The 22,970-nt window shown below is 38.1% G+C and overlaps 1 protein-coding gene across 1 annotated transcript in view; it reads left to right on the forward strand.

The window, feature by feature from the left end:
* The window catches only part of syne1a (spectrin repeat containing, nuclear envelope 1a), a 166,535-nt gene that overhangs the window by 63,521 nt on the left and 80,044 nt on the right, over positions 1-22,970 (forward strand). The window contains exons 38-58 of the mRNA XM_067383839.1: positions 1,786-1,939; positions 2,040-2,665; positions 4,074-4,253; positions 4,666-4,816; positions 4,907-5,071; positions 5,838-6,020; positions 6,123-6,224; positions 6,356-6,559; positions 6,774-6,981; positions 8,312-8,424; positions 8,657-8,862; positions 11,402-11,563; positions 11,680-11,953; positions 12,240-12,412; positions 14,281-14,590; positions 14,690-14,854; positions 16,731-17,090; positions 18,430-18,566; positions 19,654-19,831; positions 21,634-21,816; positions 22,586-22,729. Coding sequence (XP_067239940.1) covers positions 1,786-1,939; positions 2,040-2,665; positions 4,074-4,253; positions 4,666-4,816; positions 4,907-5,071; positions 5,838-6,020; positions 6,123-6,224; positions 6,356-6,559; positions 6,774-6,981; positions 8,312-8,424; positions 8,657-8,862; positions 11,402-11,563; positions 11,680-11,953; positions 12,240-12,412; positions 14,281-14,590; positions 14,690-14,854; positions 16,731-17,090; positions 18,430-18,566; positions 19,654-19,831; positions 21,634-21,816; positions 22,586-22,729 — 4,378 coding nt within the window. The remainder of the gene's footprint in view (positions 1-1,785; positions 1,940-2,039; positions 2,666-4,073; positions 4,254-4,665; positions 4,817-4,906; positions 5,072-5,837; positions 6,021-6,122; positions 6,225-6,355; positions 6,560-6,773; positions 6,982-8,311; positions 8,425-8,656; positions 8,863-11,401; positions 11,564-11,679; positions 11,954-12,239; positions 12,413-14,280; positions 14,591-14,689; positions 14,855-16,730; positions 17,091-18,429; positions 18,567-19,653; positions 19,832-21,633; positions 21,817-22,585; positions 22,730-22,970) is intronic.

Here is a 22,970-nt window from a genome sequence, read left to right on the forward strand (position 1 = left end):
AAAATAGACTAAAAATATTAATGACTCATCTTGTACTAAGGTGCATACAAACTTTTATACATTAAAAATTTGTCTAGAATGGGAATGCTTCCCATAGGACCTTCCTCTGACTAGCATTAGCAAGTAGTAAATCATGGTTCACTGAAGTTTATTTACACTACTTTTCAAAGGCTTGGGGACGGTAAGATTTTTTTAACCCTCATATGTTGTTCATTTCCAGTTTACACTCATATTGACCCCAAACATTTAGAGAGTGATTGTATGAAAAATATAATTTTTTACTAATTCAAATGATGTATAATTTTTTGTATAATATTTTCATTTACATCTCATCTATATGTTTATGTTGTGTTTTGGAGAATATGAAGTACTACTGTACTTTACCTGTTTACTGTAAAATACTGTAAAATATGAGTTGTTTCTGGATATTGATCTAGGTGTTAGCGGCAGAATTCTGCCATCTGCTGGTTAGAGAAAAATCTGTAGGCAATACAGTTTTAGAAAAAAAAGTGTAATTACCATATACATCCAGAAGAGGCACATAGAGATCCATTCATTTTTCTGGATGTGGCTAACTGCTCTTATAACAGCTTTTGTGATGTATATTTTGTGAAAATATATGTTTAAACATTGTAAAATACATTATTGTAAAATTGTAAAATGAATTATTATTTTTGTCAAAGTATGTTGTTGTTGTTTGAGATTTTTGAAGTGTCTTTTTTTTTTTGTTGCAATAATGCCACATAAGTTGCCACTAAAAGACAAGACTTGATTGTAATCACATATTATATATTTCAATAATCCAATGTATACAAATAATTAACTTCAGAGTAAGAAATTAATTGAAAAAAAAAGTAAATAAAACCAACAAAAAAATCATAAGCAGATATGAACAGGAGTGAAGAGTGAACACACACTGGTGTGTGTGTGTGTGGGCGTGTGTGCGTGTGTGTGTGTGTGTGTGTGCGATTATGTTTGTTCCTCATTGCATTTGTGCTCTAGTACCAGGCCTTCATTTATGTGTGGAAATTTTCGGAATTATTGATATTTTTTTGACAAATGAAATATAAAAAAACTAATTTCTTTCTCTCATACTGACCCCAAACACCCAGACTGTGATTTTTAAAAAAATATTTTTTTATATTTATTTCAGAACAACCGAATGAAGTCCAGCTTTTGTGTGTGTGTGTGTGTGTGTGTGTGTGTGTGTGTGTGTGTGTGTATAGATAGATAATGTAAAAAAAAAAGAAAAAAAAGAGAGAGATCAAAAAAATCGTATGCCACTCAGATGAAGGAAACCAGATGAAGGAAAAGTCCCTTAGGGTCATATTGACCCCAAACACCCAATTAGAGTTAAGAAAGTCACGCAGGTCTAATTGTGTTAATTAAACTTTTGTGTGAATTATGTTTCTCACTGCATGTTTTACATTGTTTCATTTGCATTACAAGTATTCCTTGAATATTTAAAGGTACACTATGTAACTTTTGGCGCTCTAGCAATTAATAAATGAAACAACGCGTCTTGCAGAAGAACAGCCCGAGCTATATGATGAGTCACGCAGGTACTGAGCTACTCCGCAGCGGTTGTCATCCTGCCAGGTCTAAAATAGAATATAAGCACTTATTATAGGCGTACTGCAGTGATTCAGGATAAGACAAAAACACGGTTTGGAAGATGGATTCATGATGTACTCACACTTTATTATAACTTCTGAACAAAATAAAGTTACATAGTGTACCTTTAACTTGATGGCTTGGTGTTGACCTTTAATTTTGTATTTTTAGGATTCAGGAACTTCAGTCCCATCTTGCTCAGTTGGAGCAGTTCAGTCAGGTCTCGCTTGCTCTGACTCAGTGGACTGAGAACTTCCTCAGGCACATTCAAAGCACCTGCAAAGTCAGCATCACTGATCTCCAGTCTGCTGAATCCAAAACCAAGGTACATTATGTCTTTACATTTTATCATCCATTCATTATTCCTTTATTAATGTCTTAATTGAAAATATATATAATTATCTGGTTTCTCCAATGGTCTAAAGGAGGACAAGACGTCCCTTCAGACACAAGGAAAGTTATTGGAGTCCTTACAGCCACATCTAGATGCCCTCAGCCCATCTATATCCCCAAAAGACCTGCAGCACCTCCAGACCAGGAAGGAGGACTGCCTTCAACTCTTTAGTGAAGCACAGAGTTTAGTAGAGCATCGAGATGAAGCACTACTCAAACTAAAAGAATTCTATAAGACTTATAATAAAGCCAGAACCTCTCTACAGACATTCCAGGAAGAGGTTGAAGGAAGAGGGAGCTGGGATGACTCCAAAGTCAGGGACATAAATCAGGAACTGGGGGACCTTGCCAAGGAGTTAGCATCTCTGGAGGTGCATGCCATTAGCCTGGATATCATCCTAAACAAGGCACACTTTCATTTACAAGGGGCAGAGGGGGAAAGAACGTCCTGCAGAGGGCTGGTGGATGATATTGTGTTGAGCGTGCAGGTGGTTCAGAGGAGCATTGGGACAAAGCAGAGTGAGGCAGAGGCACTAGCGACTATGTGGAGTTCCTTTAGGGGACGGAAGGAGCTGCTACTTGGGAGTCTGGCAAAGCTGGAGGACAGAGCCAATATACCGTGGCCTACAGAGGCCACCATACAGGCCTTTCAACAGAGGTACAGGCACTTATGTTTTCTTTACATTACTGTCTTTAGGGAACTGTCTGATGTATTAAAAATGTTAACACTGTGCTGCTGTGGTTATTTTGGTATAATAGTTATGTTTTATGTGCCAAAAATGTGGACTTGATATTGAGGTGTTTAGTTGTTTACTTTGAGCAAATGTAAATGTAATGTTTTGTAATTTTATTGTTATGATGGCAAACTTACACCGATCAGGCATAACATTATGACCACCTTCCTAATATTGTGTTGGTCCCACTTTTGCTGCCAAAACAGCCCTGACTGTTGAGGCATGGACTCCACTAGACCCCTGAAGGTGTGCTGTGGTATCTGGCACCAAGATGTTAGCAGCAGATCCTGTAGGTTGCAAGGTGGGGCCTCCATGGATCGGACTTGTTTGTTCAGCACATCCCACAGATGTTCGATTGGATTGAGATCTGGGGAATTTGGAGGCCAAGACAACACTTCAAACTTGTTGTGCTCCTCAAACCATTCCTGAACCATTTTTTACTTTGTGGCAGGACGCATTATCCTTCTGAAAGAGGCCTCAGCCACCAGGGAATACCGTTTCTTTGAAAGGGTGTACATGGTCTGCAACAATGCTTAGGTAGTTGGTACGTGTCAAAGTAACATCCACATGGATGGCAGGACACAAGATTTCCCAGAAGAACATTGCCCAAAGCATCACACTGCTTGCCTTCTTCCCATAGTGCATCCTGGTGCCATGTGTTCCCCAAGTAAGTGACATACATTCACCCGGCCATCCACGTTTTGTAAAAGAAAACGTGATTCATAAGATCTGGCCACCTTCTTCCATTGCTCCGTGGTCCAGTTCTGATGCTCACGTGGCGCTTTTGGGAGTGGACGGGGGTCAGCATGGGCACCCTGACTGGTCTGCAGCTATGCAGCCCCATAAACAACAAACTGTGATGCACTGTGTATTCTGACACCTTTCTATCAGAACCAGCATTAACTTCTTGAGCAATTTGAGCTCCAGTAGCTCGTCTGTTGGATCGGACCATACGGGCCAACCTTCGCTCCCCATGTGCATCAATGAGCCTTGGCCGCCCATGACCCTGTTGCCAGTTCACCACTATTTCTTCCTTGGACCACTTTTGATAGATACTGACCACTGAAGACCGAGAACACCCCACAAGAGCCATCACAATTTGGCCCTTGTCAAACTCGCTCAAATCCTTATGCTTGCCCATTTTTCCTGCTTCTAACACATCAACTTTGAGGACAAAATGTTCACTTGCTGCCTAATATATCCCACCCACTAACAGGTCCCATGATGAAGAGTTAATCAGTGTTATTCACTTCACCTGTCAGTGGTCATAATGTTATGCCTGATTGGTGTTTATTTTGTGTACTGCTGTTTTAATAATTTTGTGTTTGTCAGGTTGTGGTTGCTGAAGCAGTTGGAGGAAGAGCTACAAGCCCTACAACACAGTCAGCTGTGGTTGGGAGAAAAAGGAGAACAACTGGCCAACAGAGACTCTGAGCTGGCAGGGGAAGCCCAACGGGATGTAGCCTTAGTCCAGTCCACCTGGGAGAGGATTAGGGGTATTATTGTGGAGGAGTGAGTATATTACTATGGTATCCAAGTCTTAGACCGTACACTAAGTTCTCATTGGAACTCGGTGTGTTTGGATAGATGAATGGTTTGTCAAATTGAACTTGATATGGATGACTTATGGGAGGGAGAGGCTGGACTGGGCCAGTGTTGATGGATGGATGTTTTGACAGGTTGTGACTGTTGCCATGTTTAAATGCAATTTAAATGTGGCTTATTTTGTGTGCGCTGTTTGATGCATACGTGGGTGAATCTCTAAATAGATTATACTTTGGATTAAAGAAACTGAAGAAAGGGAAGAGTGTTTTGAGCTATTGCCATGACTGCAGTGTGTGTTTGTGTATTTCTATTGATACTATTGATGTTTTCCTCAGTTCATGCCTAAAATCTGAGACTGCTCGTGTTTGTCTCCATACAGCCATGACCTTTGTGCAAACCTTCTGGAGCTCTGTAGGGAATACCAGACCATGAGAACCAGGATCAGCTCGGTCGTAGAGAGAGCTCATGCCATCACTGTGGCCCATTCGGACCCACACAACCCCGAGGACATCCGTAGAGCTCTGTCACGGGTTAGTGCCTCTGTGTGTTCCACCTTTTAAAATTAGATTACAACTGTGATAACAAACACACAAGTAATATTGCTATCTCTGTTTGCGCAGCTGGAAGCGGTGAGGCCGGAGCTGGCGACCACTAAGGAGGACCTGAATAAGCTCATTGGTTCAGGCAAACGCCTCACCAATGTGCTAAAGAAGCTTCCAGATGAAAGCATTCAGAGTGAAAATGTCACAACGGAGATGGATGCCATTGTTGATCAGTGGCTGGATGTGAGTGCATTTAATACTTTTGATTAGATGCCTTAGGCATCATTTATTTGGTATGTTCGGCTTAGTCCCCAACACTTTATGAAATAACTTGAGCAGGGATTTATCTAACAAGAGGAAGCATTTCCTATTGTCAAGCTGCAAGCATGTAAACATGCTCATTTTTGTACTGGAATTAGTCATTAAGAATGATTGCTCCTGCAAATTACTATGTAACAAGTTAATGAGAACTGGCTTTATGTGATATGGAAATGAGTTGAAATTTATTTATTGCAACTTTTTGTGTTGTATTTTCCTTTATTTATAATATTGAACATTTATTTGTTATCATATAATTATTGTATTTTTGTCTTTCATGATTTATGATTTATTTTATGACACATTCTGGTTAGGAAAAGAAAAAAAAAACAGATAAAAGGGGGGTATTGATGAAAACTAACAAACACCAAAGAAAAATAAATAAAATAAATAAATAAATAAGTTATGTCAAACGATTAATCACGATTAATCGCATCCAAAATAAAAGTTTGTTCACACAATATATGTGTGTGTATTGTGTATATTTATCATGTATCTATAAATAAATACACACACAAGTATTATAATAATATTTACATGTATACATGTATATTTATATATAATTTATATTATATATAAAGTCATTTTACCATCAGAATAAGGAATGTGAATCCTCTTTTAACTGTGGTCTTATTATTTACACCATATCATGCGTATGATGTACTTATGGCCAGTGATCATTATTGTGCAGATCTCTGAGAGGATGGATGCAGATATCAGTCTATACACTCGCTCTCTTGAGCTGTGGAATGACATTAATAAAATGGCCAATGACATTGAGTGTTGGAGTGCCATCTCTGTCTGTGAGCTCAGTGAGGGAGCTGCCAGTCTCCTCTCCACTCATGACATGGAGGAGCGTCTAACTGAGTTCAAGGTGAGATCCGTTTAGCCAAGCCAGATCTAACCTTGTGAAGGCTATATTATGTAATTTTATATTATGAAATATGTAATTCCCTTTGTTTCTGTGTTTGTACAGCTGGAGTTAGACAATAAGGAGGTCGAACTGAAGACCTTGCAAGAGAAGATGACAGAGCTACAGGAATTGATGAAAACCCAGCACACACACACTGAACTGCAGGTGATCATCAGCAGTAGTTGTGACATTTGTTGTGATAAGTGATGTTCTATTAACTACTATGTAAAGAGAATAAACACACACCGCTAGTTATGGTGACTGGAAAACCTAGTATTTGTTTTTGGCCTTTTGAGGTGATGGCTGCAGACCTGAGAAAGCAGATTTCCCATGCTTCAGAGGTGTACGAACAGACCAGAGGCATGTATAAAGACTTCAGCTCCCAGAGGCAGCAACTTCAAGACCTAATTTCCCAGATTTCAGAGCAGCTGAAGACCTCTGAGGGCTCACTATCAGAGTTTTCAACATCCTCTGACCCAGAGAATTTTGTGAAGATCAAGGTTAGTGAATTGACTGAATATGACTTTAATATAGAGGTAGGATTCTGCAAAGTAAGCTAAGTAAGTATAAATCATTTGCAATCTGGTACACACTCCACAAGCCAAATATTGTGATGAAATTTCTTAATGGAAATGTATCCAGCCCAGTTCTTTACTACAATTTAACATTCACTTAAAAACTAAATACCCTGTAAATTCCACCCTGGACTTTTAGGAGGTTGAGAAGTCACAGAGACAGTTGGAGGTGAGTCTGGATGTTGCAAGTGAGTCTCTCAGAGCATTGTGTAGAGCGTACCCAACTCAGCACCTGAGTCTGTTGGGTGATGCTGTCTCTAGCCTGGTCAAGAGGAATGAGGAAGTCACACAACGCCGCAGCCAGATCCTGGGGTCACTTCAGGATGCTCTTCTGCAGCGCTTCAATGGTGAGTGAATTTATATATATATATATATATATATATATATATATATATATAGTTATATCAGTTATTTACAGTATTTACATCTTTTGCTGTAGTGTGTCTATAGGAAATATCAGTTCAGATTTCCAAACATTCATTTTGCCATTAAAGGGTTAGTTCACCCAAAAATGAAATTAGGTTATTTATTACGTACCCTCACGCCGTTTTACACCCTTAAGACCTTCGTTCATCTTCGGAACACAAATTAAGATATTTTACTTGAAATCCGATGGCTCCGTGAGGCCTCCATAGGAAGCAATGTCACTTCCTCTCTCAAGATCCATAAAGGTACTAAAAACATATTTAAATCGGTTCATGTGAGTACAGTGGCTCAATATTAATATTATAAAGCGATGAGAATATTTTTGGAGCGCCAAAAATAACAAAATAACGACTAATTTAGTGATGGCCGATTTCAAAACACTGCTTCAGGTAGCATCGGAGCACAGTGAATCAGTGTGTCGAATCAGCTGTTCGGAGAGCCAAAGTCACGTGATTTCAGCAGTTTGAAACACAATCCGAAACATGATTCGACACACTGATTCACTGTGCTTCGATGCTTCATGAAGCAGTGTTTTGAAATCGGCCATCACTAAATAAGTCATTATTTCGTTATTTTTGGCGCTCCAAAAATATTCAGCAGTCATTACTCCAGTCTTTAGTGTCACGTGATCCATCAGAAATCATTCTAATATGCTTATTTTGGCACTTTTAAGAAACATTTATTATGATTATCAATGTTGACTGCTGTTGACAACAGTTGTGCTGCTTAGTATTTTTGTGGAATTCAAGATTTGTTAATAAATAGAAAATTCAAAAGAATAGCATTTATTTGAAATATTTTTTTTTTTAGTAAAATAAAAGGCACTTTTGACCGCTTTTTTGTCCTTGCTGAATAAAAGTATTAGTTTCCTTCTTTAAAAAAATTACTTTTGAACAGTAGTGTAAGTGTCAGTTATGAGTAAACTAAGACTATAGATGGGATTTTAAAGCCACCCACCATTAAAGTGGCTCATGAATAGTTGATAAAAGATATTTTATTTATTTATGATTGTTTGAAATGATTCTGCACGGCACTCCCTAAAAGCATGACTGCCACACACCTGTGCCTCAGATGCTACCTCTCCCACTGACATTATGACAGTTCCCGGTGGAATTGGTTGAGGCTGGTTACTAAGACAACAGAGAGTTGTTCCATACACACCTACACAGTCCATCTGGCCACATGCAGCAACAGCTCACATACATTTCTTCTAATGGACTTTCATTCTCTCTCTGTCTTTCCTTCTACTAGAGAAAGCACATGCTTTTCACCGTTGGCTCTCTGAGTTGAGGGCTGGAATAGAGGACTGCTTTGAGCAAACAGGAGATGCTGTCACTATTTCATCCAAGCAACAAAAACTCAAGGTAGCGTCATACGACAAATGACTCAGCCATGTAATGAAACATTGCACCAGAGCAAAGCAATAAGGCTACTACTAATCAGTAGTAAAAAAAATTAAGAACCATTTCAGACCTCAATCTAATAGGGGATTATTCTGGATTTGAAGTTTGGGATTAAGAGCCATTTAACATTATTAATAACAGTGGTTCATTCTGTCCCTCGTGTAATACAATTCAATTATCCCCTCATTATTAGACTGCAGTAGAAGAAGTAATGGAGGGTGAGGAGCACTTGGCCCAGGTGTGTGAGGATGGAGAGAGACTCCTGTTGCATCTCACTAAGGGTGGGACTGGAGGCATACAGGAGCAACTGGACTCTTGTCAGTATGCTTTGGATACATTTGTTATGGAGTGCAGACATCGCATACGATCCCTGGAAGAAAGTGCCTCCCTATTAAACGGGTAAGTAACGGCTTTCGAGCCTACAATCTAAGATCAGGCACTTATAAAACTTTATTGATCATTTACAAAATGGCAAAACAGTGGCAAAAAACAGCATGTCCTACAGAATGGAGCCTAAGACGATGGACAATAAAGGTGTAGTCCCATGTGTGGTGGGAATTATCACAATGAATTTCCGGTTTCCCTGTGCGAACTGTGTCGGGTTCAAGTTTGGTGAAATTTAATACACACATTTGCAGCACTGACCAATAACAAGCATCTTTCGACAGTGACCTCTGTGTGGGCAGAGATTTGTAACTTTGTAACAATGCGGTAATTGATAATATCGAACAACTTCAATATTATCAAATTATGATTGGAAAACAGTTATGTAGGACTGGTTTGTTTGCTAGTCGACAGAATAGTTTATTTTATCATCATTATTCCTGTCATTTGAATGTCATTTGAATTGTCACATAAATCCCACTGACTTTCATCTGTGAAATTTCACAAAGCAATGGTAATTGGGGGGAAAAGTGTGTACCACCTGTGCAAATGGTAAGAAACTGTAACATCTGCTCAAATCAAAGTAGTGAAGTGATTATAAATTCCCCGCTGTTCACTTAATTAAGATATTGTGTTGAGAACTAACAAATATGATTTCCATATTTTAAATATTTTTTAGATCAGTGGTTCTTTTGTCACCTTTGTCCAGGGGCTTTCGTACCAGAGGAACTTTTTTGATTTTGCCGTGCTCGCACCGCAGGAACTAGGAACGATTTTAGTTCTAGGAACTCCTTTTGGGGGAACTAAATTAGCTCCTACTTCAGAGTAGGGTCTAAACCAGCACTATAGGAACTATAAGTGATGTGAGTGTACGTTGATTGGTCAAATGCATGTCAAACACAGGAACCTGGCATTTTTAAAAAGCCGTGTAAACATATTTACTTCATGAACATGGAAAACAATGATAACAACATTTGCCTGTTCTCTGCAGGGTTGTGTTCTTTTCTCTGCCTCGATGATATGTAATACTGAAAGTTGTCATAGGAGATTTCGTCTCTTAGCTCCACTTTTTGCTCTTTTAGTCTCGTAAATTACGCGTTTACATTCCATTTCCGTTATCACTAAACCCACGAGAGCTCAGATCACGCCGTTTTCCATCCATTGGTTTTTAGCATTTGTAAATGCCAATATATTAAAGGTGCCCTAGAATTAAAAATTGAATTTATCTTGGCATAGTTAAATAACAAGAGTTCAGTACATGGAGATGACATACAGTGAGTCTCAAACACCATTGTTTCCTCCTCCTTATATAAATCTCATTTGTTTAAAAGACCTCCGAAAAACAGGCGAATATCAACATAACACCAACTGTTACGTAACAGTCGGGATTATTAATATGTACGCCCCCAATATTTGCATATGCCAGCTAATGTTCAAGGCATTACACAAGAGCAGGACATCTGGATCTGTACACAGCTGAATCATCAGACTAGGTAAGCAAGCAAGGACAATAGCGAAAAATGGCAGATGGAGCAATAATAACTGACATGATCAATGATATCATGATATTTTTAGTGATATTTGTGAATTGTCTTTCTAAATGTTTCGTTAGCATGTTGCTACTGTACTGTTAAATGTGGTTAAAGTTACCATCGTTTCTATTCACGGAGACAAGAGAGCCGTCGCTATTTTCATTTTTAAACACTTGCAGTCTGTATATTTCATAAACACAACTTCATTCTTTTTAAATCTCTCCAACAGTGTGTAATATTAGCTTTTTCAGAATCAAACTCATTCAGAATCAAATGTAAACATCCAAATAAATACCATACTTACGCGATTAGACATGCTGCATGATGAACACTTTGTAAAAATCCATTTTGAGGGTAATAATAGCTGTGTGAACTTTGTTTATGCTGGTTAAGGCAAGCGCGAGCTCCGGGGGAGGGGAGCACGAGATTTAAAGGGGCCGCGCAGCCTGAATAGGCGTATATTTAATGATGCTCCAAAATAGGCAATTAAATTTTTTTTTTTTAAATCTATGGGGTATTTTGAGCTGAAACTTCACAGACACATTCAGGGGATACCTTAGACTTATATTACATCTTTTAAAAAGATGTTCTACGGCATCTTTAAGACTTACGATGGGAACTAGGGTTGCAAAGGAGCAGAAAATTTCCGGAAACTTTCCAGTAACTTTCCATGGGAAGTTAAGTTGAGTAATTTTGGAAATGTTCCAAGTTGGAAACTTAAAGGGTAATTTATACAAAATGATGGGTAATTATATATATATATATATATATATATATATATATATATATTTTTTTTTTTTTTTTTTTTGTCATAAGCAGGCATTTTTGACATGTTTGACTCATGCTATTTTACTGAACTACAAAAAAGCATGAATGTTGAATAAAATAAACATACACCCAATATTGTAGAATTGTTATAGTGAGACAATGTCCTATTTAACCATCTTTGTACTGTACTGTGAATGGAAATTAAATCCAGTCTGTCAGATTAAGGTAAATTCAGTGTATTTTAACTTATAAAGGTATGAAGCACGAGTGGTGGAGCTGAGCGACTGGCTGCAACAGCTGGAGGTGAGACTGAAGACAGATGCTCCTCTGTGGGGTGAGAGTCAGCCTGCAGTCCCCGACTGCTCAGAAGAGCTGAAAAGAGTGGAGGAAATCCACAGAGAGCTGCTGATGAGGAGGTACATATGGACAGTCTGTCTGCATGTTTATGAGGTAGCATGTGTAACAGCATGTGAGAATGTTCACAGTGTAAGTCATGATTAAATGTAAGTTAGCTGTATGTTTTCTGTCATAGGGCATCTCTTGAACGCCTGTGTCAGTCCTCTCTCACTATAACAGAGAGAGGATCTAGATCAGGGAATAATGTGGCAGCAGAGTTGCTCTCAAAACATGAGGCTTTGCTACAAGGGGCCAGGAGTCAACTCCGTAGACTGCAGGAGTACCAGGCATTCGAGGAGGCGCTAAAGGCAGTGGAAATCTGGCTGCAGGATGTGGAGAGAAAGTTAGAGAAACTGGAGAACACGGAGGGGTGTAAAAGGGAGGTTGAAGAGAAACTCGAGCAAGCACAGGTACATGCAGGAAAATCATAGAAAACAACAACTGGGAAAATTTAGAAGAATCACACAGATTCATGTGCTGTTTTTTTTTTTTTTATATAAGATCAAATTGTAAAATTACAAACTGTATTTTTCTGCCACTTCTAATCCTCTTTATTTTTGGCCATTTTCATCCATGCAATATGTAACATTCAACTGACATTTCCCTAAATACTGTTCAGGGGGAAATAATATTTTTAGAATGGCTATTCTGTATCTGTGCAGTAACTGTAACTTGTGTTTGTTTCCTCTTATCCAGGATATCCTGCTTATGAAGGGAGAGGGCGAGGTAAAGCTCAACATGGCAGCCGGGAAAGCAGAGCTGGTCATCAAGAGCAGTGGAGAAGTGGAACGAGGAGTGATTTGCTCTAAGCTTCAGGAAGCTGAGGACGCATGGGCGGCACTGCTCCTGAGAGCTATGAGCTGCCACAGGTAACCTGTTAAATGTAATGATCTCAGTGACCTGGCTATAAAAGCTTAACTTATAAATGACTATAATTGCAGAAGTTTAGGTCAATTAATATTTGGCTTTGAATGAAAAAGCATGACAATGGAAACATCAATAGTAATATAATTACTGGGACCATTAAAGTATTTTGGGTCAAGAGAGATAAGAGTGGGAGCATAGTGGTCTGTTTTTAAATTGGCAAGTGTGCTTGACTGCAGGTGCCAGCCACCTGAGCTTTTATTACATTAAACTCATTATCGCTATGGTAACCAAGTTATTATCTGGCTCTATCACTTTCAATTAACAACCAAGGGTGTAATGATGGAGCTGTTTGTTCTAATTATCTGCTGAATAATTTGGTCATGGTTTGATGATTGAGTTTGTTGTTTAAGGGTATCTATCTATTTATCTATCTATCTGTCTGTCTGTCTATATCTGTTTGTCTGTCTGTCTGTCTGTCTGTCTGTCTGTCTGTCTGTCTGTCTGTCTGTCTGTCTATCTATCTATCTATCTATCTATCTATCTATCTATCTATCTATCTATCTATCTATCTATCTATCTATCTATCTATCTATCTATCTATCTATCTAAATTCAAATTCAAATTCAAATTCAAATTCAAAATTGCTTTATTGGCATGACTGCAAATAATACAATATTGCCAAAGCATACATATAACAATAATAAAAACATCTGTATAATAGAAGAAAATATAAAATATTATAATGCTATCAAATATTACAACATAACTTAAACTTAAATTACCAGTTTAACACAATAGAACATGTCTGAACATTTGGTACCATAGTGGTTAAACAAATATATACACACACACGTATGGAGGGTCACTGTGGTGGACGGTAGGGAAACACATTGAGGTCAGACATACACATAACACACATTCACCTGCTGTCTCTCAGGCTGTGGCACATCCACACATATCTCGCAGCCAGTGCTGCTGTCGGTCCCTCTCCTAATATTAACTTTATTTGTTCCACTTCACTCATGGCTGTAAAGGTCTTTATTACGTTACTGAATTTGGTGAAGTAGAGATCTCTAATTGATATGTATTTTTGACAGTGAAGGAGAAAGTGCTATCTATCTATCTATCTATCTATCTATCTATCTATCTATCTATCTATCTATCTATCTATCTATCTATCTATCTGTCTGTCTGTCTGTCTGTCTGACTATCTATCTATCTATCTATCTATCTATCTATCTATCTATCTATCTATCTATCTATCTATCTATCTATCTATCTATCTATCTATCTATCTGTCTGTCTGTCTGTCTGTCTGTCTGTCTGTCTGTCTATCTGTCTGTCTGTCTGTCTGTCTGTCTGTCTGTCTGTCTGTCTGTCTGTCTGTCTGACTATCTGTCTGTCTGTATATCTATCTATCTATCTATCTATCTATCTATCTATCTATCTATCTATCTATCTATCTATCTATCTATATGTCTGTCTGTCTGTCTGTCTGTCTGTCTGTCTGTCTGTCTGTCTGTCTGTCTGTCTGTCTGTCTGTCTGACTATCTGTCTGTCTGTATATCTATCTATCTATCTGTCTGTCTGACTATCTGTCTGTCTGTCTGTCTGTCTGTCTATCTATCTGTCTGTCTGTCTATCTGTCTGTCTGTTGATCAGTCTGTCTGTCTGTCTGTCTGACTATCTATCTGTCTGTCTATCTGACTATCTATATGACTGTCTGTCTGTCTATCTATCTATTTATCTGTCTGTCATCTACTCTATATCTATTTATATACTCATCTGCTGCATACAAAAAAAGTAAAAAAAATAAAAATAAATAAAGATCTAAAATATATCTGCCTCTTTTCTGTGCTTTGTGTTTCAGCCGGTTAGAGTGGACCGTTAATCAGTGGGATTTGTTTGTGGAGTCTCGTGCACAGCTGCAGAGGTGGCTGGAGGGAGTGGGGCTGGAGGTTAAGGGTCCTCTTGAGCCCCAGCTTGGACTCAGGGAGAAACGAAAGCAACTGGAGAGACTGCGCTTGCTGTCATCAGATGTTGAGGACCACCAGGGAGCTCTGTGCTATCTGGAGGAGAGTGCGGCCGAACTTCACAAACGCACTGGTGACCCCGTCTTTATGGAGGAAGAAATGGTTCTCCTTAGGGCACATTTTGAGGATGTCAAAGCTGCAGCAGAGGTGAAATATTGTCAGTGTATAGTTGGTAGTTGTAGTGTAATAGTGAACGAGAGTGATCATATTTAAATTTAAATGTGATTTATATTTTATCTTATTTAGGAGAGAGTCAGACTGTCAGAGGATGTTGTAATCGAGCATAAGAAGTACATGGAAACAATCAGGGAGCTCACTGATTGGCTAATGGTGGTAGGGGAGGAACTTCAGCAATGCTCTGACCCATCTGGTGACACTTCCACCTTAAGTCGGAAGTTGACTGAAGTACGGGTAAGAAAATGAAATTATTGCCTTATTAAACAATATTAAAGAATTAGTGAGTTAGTGAGACTTTTTTTTTTACCTTCATCTTTAAAACTGAAAAATGTAGTATAGAATGTCATACTTCAAAACATATTATTTTTCTTATATTATTTCAATTTATATTATGTTTAATAAAGTCTACATCTGTCTAAAAGTAGAATGCAATTTAAATTTTAATTGTATTCAGTTTCATAATTTATTAAAGCTTTTACACATTAATTACATGTACCATTTCCAGTAATCAAGCTTGTCTTCCCTTTAAGGGTTTCTTGACAGCCTCTGTGGAAAATGATACAGATAACCTGCATATTGTTTTTTTTTCTCATTTACAAATATCATCTTTTATTGTAAATGGTGTGAAATGAAAGGAACAAATCCATTCTTTTAAGCAGATGAGATGGTGTGAGACTGCATGTCAAATTATGTGAGACACTGATGATATGAATGCATAATTGCATTTCATCTGCACATATGATTATAAGAGTGTGGGTGCATAAATAGATATGTATTTTTATTAACCCCATGAGGGACATTGCACTGCAACAGCTGCCAGTCAACATAGCATGTCAAAGACTACAACAGCATTATACACGTACACAATTTACAATTTAAATGATCAGTTAGCACAAACTTTTATCTAAAAAGACTTTCAGGTGAAGAGGAATACAACAACAAAAAGTGCTGCAATACAAAATGGCCCAAAATAGAGAAATGGAGCATTTATTTGTTAAACTGTACGTGAGCGGGGGAAGAGAACCATGTTCATTTCTTTCCAAGGTCAGTGTTTCTGTACTACATGCTCTCACAGGACCCAAATCAATGCATGCAGGTGCTTAGATTTTATATCTTTATGGATCTGCAATATTTCTGTGCTGATTAGCTCATTATACCGTCTGCTTATCTCCATAACACTTTGTCTGTGTGTTTGATGAGAGAGAAAATCTCCATAACACTTGGTGTGTGTTTGATGAGAAAGAAAATGAGAGAAAAGTACCAGAGGCACTGAGAGAGCAATAAGAGGCGTTAAGAAAGGGGGAGAATGGGCGAAAATTGGTGGGAAATTTCTATGCTGTTTGCACGTTTCTCCCTGGATTATCAATTGCAGTCAGAGAGAATGAGTGAGTGGTAGATAGGATAAAGGATAATAAGACTACATAGCAGCACTTTAAATAAATTATATTTGAATAAATGCTTTACCTTTAAAGCTGCGGTTTATTTGTTAGGGATCATACCTTTTTTTAAATCACTTTAAAATGCCATCTGTTTATTACTGAACGTAATTGTTTTGTTTTTTTAAAAGCATAACTTTGCATGAAAAGCTGTTTTGCCTGAAATATATTTATCATTGCTTTCCAGTTTTTTTTAATTAATTTATCATTTGTTTTTTTTTTTGCAAAAACAATTTTCTCTCTGCACTACTATTTTATTTTTATTTATATTTATATTATTATTTCATTTTATTTACTAACATTTATCTATTTACTGTATTAACACTATTAATAATGTATTTAATTATCATTGTGGAATGAATGAATGAATCATTGAATCAACGAATGAGTCAATGAATCATTGAATCAACGAATGAATCAATGAATTCATTTCTAATTGCAAGAAAATTAGACTAAAAAAGTAAACAAGTAGATATACATGAAAATGATGGTAATTTAGATCATCCTCTGAAGCGCGAGTATCTGATCCGATGTGAGAGTTTTTATCGCGCTGAATCACGTGAGAATCACGAGCGGCGGCGGCAATACTTGGATAACAAGCAAGCCACTGATGCCGCAGTTTCCGTAGCAACTTTACCCTCCCTCTCTCCTCACTCTCTCCCTCCCTCCTTCAGGAGCTGCTGGAGCGTGGCGCGTGCGAGGGGCGCGAGCGGCTGCGGCGCGTGCGGCTGAGCGCGGAGAGAGCCGGAAGGCATACAGCAGCGGCGGGCTGCGAGCTGATGGATGGAGAGGTGGCGGCACTGGCTCGAGCGCTGCACCAGTGGGAGGGAGCTTCGCTTCGAGCTCGCGACGCTCTCGAGACGGCCGTTGCCGCCGCGACAGGGGCAGAGCGGGAGCAGACACGGCTGACAGCGCAGTTGGAGGGAGAAATGGAGAAGCTGGAGGGCCAGCTGAAGGAGTGGAGCGAGGGACTGAGCAGCGCCGAGCGGAGGAATAGCGGAGCTGCGGCGGTGGAAGGATGGACGGTAGCCAAGGTAATTGAGTAGAGGAGAGAGATGAAGAGGGAAGCGGGAGTGTATAGGGTAAACGCTGTTTAATTACAATGTACATTATGTAAGCTCTCACACAGACACTGTTTAGAAAGTCAACAGTGTAACTAAGCCACAGTTTGGTGAAGAATTTTATCATTCTTAAAGCAACACACTCGTTTACAAGGTTAAATAAACACCCAAATATGTTCAATTCATCCTCATGTTAGGGACCCCTCTCCTGAAATTTAAAAGGAATCTGTACAGTTTCTTGTATTATTTGCTATTTGTTATAGTAAAGTACTGCTAGATGTATTATTTATTTAATAATTTATTTGTTTTAATAGACTTATTTTTTCCTTTGTACTTTTTTTTACACTGTTTTTCTCTAAACTTTTCCATGACCCCCCTAGAACTCCCTTGCGGCACCCTGGGGGTCCCCGGACCCCAGTTTAAAAAATCCTGTTTTTTTTTAGAAAGCATCTTTCTTTTTCCTTCCCTTCCTTGTTTGTCTTGTTTTCTCTCTATCTGGCCTTTTCTCATAAACTACAGTGAGTCGTAATATGTTTTCCTGCTGCTGAGGTTGTTTATACTTCCATCTGCTGCTTGCTGCTCAGATAATTGAAAAAGGATTGCAGATTTTTCCTCATTTATTTCTTCCTTTTTTCCTCAAGTCCCTCAATATTTCCTTCTTTTTTTTACTTTCTCTCATCTCATGTTTCCGGTGTCCAGACTTGTTTATGTTACACGCTCGTTTGCGCGGCTCAAGCTCCTCAACATCTGACAGCTGACTCCCACCGGGAGTGGGAGCGGGAGAGAGGAGAGGAGGCGGGGAGAATGTGAAAGGGAGGGAAAGAGAAAGAGTGGGAACCAAAAGAGAGAACATGTCAAAGGCGGGGAGGAGTGAATGAGAGCCACTGAAGAGTGTGAAAGAGAGGGAGAACCGCGGTCTGTGAAGTTGAAGACAGGGAGGAGTGAGAGAAGGAAGAGGAGGAGAGAGATTGCAGGAGGAAGTGTTCTATAGAGGGAAGTCAGGGAAGCATTTCCCTCTTGTTTTTAAAGAGAGGGTCAGGGGGAGGGTGGAAGCACAGAGAGAGAGGCACCACTTTGGCTCTGTATAATCTCAGGCATGTTCGGAGAAGTGGGAAGGCTTCCTGGACTCGTTGAAGAACAGAAATGCTTTTGTAAGAAGCCTTGTCTTGGAGTTGAATAGAGCTGTGTGTTAATGCTCAAATGTGTGTGCGCAACTGTGCATGAAGAAGCATCAGGCTGATAGATTAGATTTTAGGTGTGAAGGGTTGTCTGTGCATTTGACATTCACCCTTGCTGTGTGTGTGTCCATCAGGGTGTTCTGGAGGGGCTTCAGACTGCCGAAGTTATGGAGGAGAAGCTGAAGGCGCAGCTCAATGAGCTGTGTGGGTTTTCAAGTGATCTGGGTCCGCAGACGGACAGAGTCAGTGCTCTTATCAAGCTACACAACAGGTGAGTGCTGTAGCACATATGCATGAGGTTAAATGGTCACCGTCTGGTTTTGTTTAGCTGTCCATTCCATGAAAGTTTGTTTAGGCATTGTAGACAAGTAGAAGATGGATGTTTCTTACAGAGCTTCCCATAAATATATAAGAAAATAATGTAGGATAATGTTTACATAATATAATATTTTATAATAATTTATACAAATTAATAAAGTACAACTCTTTGTTTGTTTGTTTATTTATATTTATTTATTATTTAATATTTATTTAATTTATAAATTATATATTAATTGGTTGTTTTTTAGTTGTGAAAATAAAAATAAGAAAAGTAAAATAAATGAGTACAGCAATTAATAATAATAAATAAAAGTAAATTAATACAAAAATAAATCAAATATATATATATATATATATATATATATATATATATATATATATATATATATATATATATATATATATATAATTTACTAAATAAAGGAATAAATTAATACAAAATCATTTTAATTTTTTTGAAAATGTAAAGACATTAGTTAGATTGGCTTTATAACTTTTAAATAAATTAAAGAAAGAAATAAGAAAAAGAAAAAGACAGAAAGAAAGGGAAATAAATAAATTTTGTACCTCCGCACATGTTGTATTTAATTGATGGATTACATTTACACATATAAATTCAGTGCACTGAGGTGAATGAAGCGTTGTGATATATTGCACCTCATAGCGCTGCATCTAAAGTGAGCGTTTCAGCTGAGAGCACCTGTCATGACAGCAGGCATTGCCTCGTTAGCATGCTTTTCAGGTATAGCAGCAAAAAACATGCTTATCTTCTCTCCACTGTCCACTTTAACCTCATCCGCATTCATGTGTGTAAGTGTGTATCTGTGTGCAGATATGCCAGTGTATTCTTGTGTGTGCTGGTTCTGCTGCGTTTTCACTTTCTGATCCCCAAACTCTCCCTCTGAGAGAGCCTGTCATTGAAACAGATGTCTGCGCACCTTGTGCTATCAGCCCCCCTGCTCTCACCCATTTTAACCCCCATCCCCCTTTTCTACTCTTTCCTTTTCTAATACCTCTGTGTGCATCTTTCCCTCTAGCCTGAGCCTGCGAGCCTCTCGGGAGTGTCAGAATAAGGAGAAACTGCTGGAACAACGCTTCCGTTCTTCTTTGCATGACTTCCGGCAGTGGATGGTCAATGCCAACATCTCCACTGCAAAATGCTTTGACTCCCCTCATAGCATCCAGGATGCCTCCGTCGCTCTTCAACGGATCCAGGTGAGTTTAATGGTTGTGGACAGTACTCTCTGTCCAGGAGGGCTCATCCTGGGCAAAATTCAGGATTCTTGGAACAAAGCCATAGCCAGGGCATAGCAGGTTGTCCCTATCCCTGTCATGTAAGAGTAGCCAGAATTTGATAAAGTGATAGCTCATTCTCATGTCCCATGGGCCAGTTTATGAGGCCACCATTCAGCCAAGGATGTGCCAGACTGGGCTATTTATGACTTCAATTAGCACAGTGGAAAACCTGTGAGAGCACAGTGAAACTGCACAGTAATGATGTATAGCTGTGATGAAAGAGACATGGCTAGATGTGGATGTAAATCTGCAGATTATTTGCAGAATTTGAAGATCACTCATAAAATTTTATCTAAAATATCTCAAATTTCCTGCCCCTTGTGTGTTCATTTATTAAATATTTTGTCTTTCTATTTCTGTTGACCAATAATAGTGTAATTGCAAGTGGTTCTCGACTGCTCAGTTCTGACTCAAAAATGGGTCGCAGGTCTGTTCTGATTACCTATTTTTTACCTGAGAAAAAAAATAATGCAAAAATAAAATAAAAATGAACCATATAACCATGCATACAATAGTTATGTTACCAAATAAACAGGTTGACAGCCTTTAAACGGTTAGTTCACCCAAAAATGAAATTTCTGGAATTAATTACTCACCCTTAAGTTGTTCCATACCCATAAGACCTTCGTTCATCTGCGGAACACAATTTAAGATATTTTTGATAAAATCTCATGGCTCAGTGAGGCCTCCATTGACACTTTCAATGTCCAGAAAGGTACAAAAGACACATTTAAAACAGTTCATGTGACTACAGTGGTTCAACCTTAATGTTAAGCGACAAGAATACTTTTTGTGCACCAAAAAAACTAAATAACGACTTTATTCAACAATATCTAGTGATGGGCAATTTCGAAACACTGCTTCATGAATATCTATTTAACAATAAATGCAGTAATTTTTCACTGTGGTATTGAAAATGTTATCAAATTTCGATACTTTTTAAGGTATCGTATCGAAGATAGAAATGCCAGTATTGTGACTACTTTCATATTAGGCAGATGCCAACATGGACAGATTACATGACAGACTAGATTACTTTAAATACATGTTCACTTGCAATGATTTGTGTTGAACATTGTGTGGTTTGTGCAGGAAATTGTTAGCTGGTGAGAGCATGAAACCATTAAAATTCAATTGTACGCTAATTTTGACATTGTATGGGGTCGCTGCTTTATGTCCAAAGAAAATCTGGGGTCTTGAAGCGAAACCAGTTCAAGCTCTGTTTAACATTTGTCACCATACATAAATTCATTTCCACAGAATACTGCAGATTTTTCCCCATAATCAGCAGAGAGCAAGGCAAAGATCCGCACAGATTGCTGTAGATAGCATGTAGCATAGCTTATGTACAATAAAAAGGAAGAGATATGAAGAAAGAAGTGGAACAGGGTTACTGAGAATAGAAAGATGGAAAAAACACTGCTCATTTTTTATTTACCATCAAATAAATTTCAAATGTGGAACAATGTTTCCGCATGGCTTACTGCCCTGAACCACCAACACAGTGGCAGACATGCTTTGGGTCATACATAATTGCATCTGTACCGTTTGAGTGGAGAAAGACGGCAAAAAGAGGGGCTGTGTACGCCTCACAGATGGTGGGAGATCCCTGCTGGGTGCCTGTCAATGTCTGGACGTGACTCATTGCACTTGCTGCCCTCTGCTCTGTGATAGTCCACTTGTGTCTGTGCGGCTGACGTCTTGCTCATTCTGCACCACAGGAGTTCATGAGTGACAAGGAACAGGGCCAGGCCAGATTAAGCGCTGTCCTGACGTATGGAGAGCAGCTTAGTAGCGTGATGGCTGCTGACAGAGTGGAAGCGATCAGGACCAAAGCAAATGCAGCCAAAGATGACTGGAAGAGCCTAGTGGACAGCTTACAGAGAAGAGAGACGGCCTTGCAGGTAGAGATGAGCGAATTTTTTAAGACGTCTCTGCATATTACTATTTTATTTATTTAAAATTATTTTAATATTCTATTCACATTAAAAAATACTACATAGCTTGTGTCACACATGGATGGATGCAGTGTTAAAGTGGTTACAGTGTTTTTTTAATAAAAACATCTTTACTTTTATTATTTTATTTTATTTTATTTTATTAATATCCTGTTCACTGACATGGCTAGTGTTTAACACTGTATCCTAATAGGCATGAGTTTTTTTAATAAGTAAAAATGTCTTCAAATTTTTTAATTATTTTATTTGTTTTTTAATTATTTTATTGTTTAATTCATTTTATTTTTATTTTTTTATTTTATTTGAGTACTACATGGTCTGTAAGGCAAGTTTTTTTAAAATAAAATGTCAATGTAATTTAAATATAATTTAATAAAAATGTATCTGCACATTTTTATTTTATTTTAAAGAAATAACATGTCTATGTAAATTATATGTAATGTCTCTGCACATTTTTATTTTATTTTAAAGAAATAAAATGTCTGCGTAAATTAAATGTAATGTCTCTACACATTTTTATTTATTTATTTTATTTAATTTATTTATTTATTTATTTATTTATTTATTTATTTATTTATTTATTTATTTATTTATTTATTTATTTTTTTCCTGTTCACTTTACATAAAGTATCCTAACGAGGCAAGGTTTTTTTTTTGTTTTTTTTTTAAACCATATACAGCCTGAGGTACATTTAATGAGAATATATTCTCTCAGGTCTTACAGTCTCAGATGCAGGACTTTGAGGCAAGTGTGGAGCCTTTGCAAGACTGGCTGAACAGGACAGAGGTCAGTGTACAGGAGAGCAGCGCTCGCCTCCATGATCTGCCTGCCAAAAGACTAGAGCTCTCCAAACTTCAGGTACACCCATATAGTCTTATTGAATCCATTCTTAGTCATAAGAGTCATGCTCTAGCAGAATAACATCAATCACTACTATTGAGATTCCAGTCCTCATTACTGTACCTTGACATTCAGTGTAATGTAATTCTTTGACAGGAGAACATTTGATTTATGATCAATAGATTATGCATTAAACATTGGAGGAGTATAAAAATACATTTTTCTTCTTTTCATGTCTTTTTAACACAATCTCGCTGCT

Source organism: Chanodichthys erythropterus, chromosome 4, assembly GCF_024489055.1.
Source record: "Chanodichthys erythropterus isolate Z2021 chromosome 4, ASM2448905v1, whole genome shotgun sequence".
NCBI lineage: Eukaryota > Metazoa > Chordata > Actinopteri > Cypriniformes > Xenocyprididae > Chanodichthys > Chanodichthys erythropterus.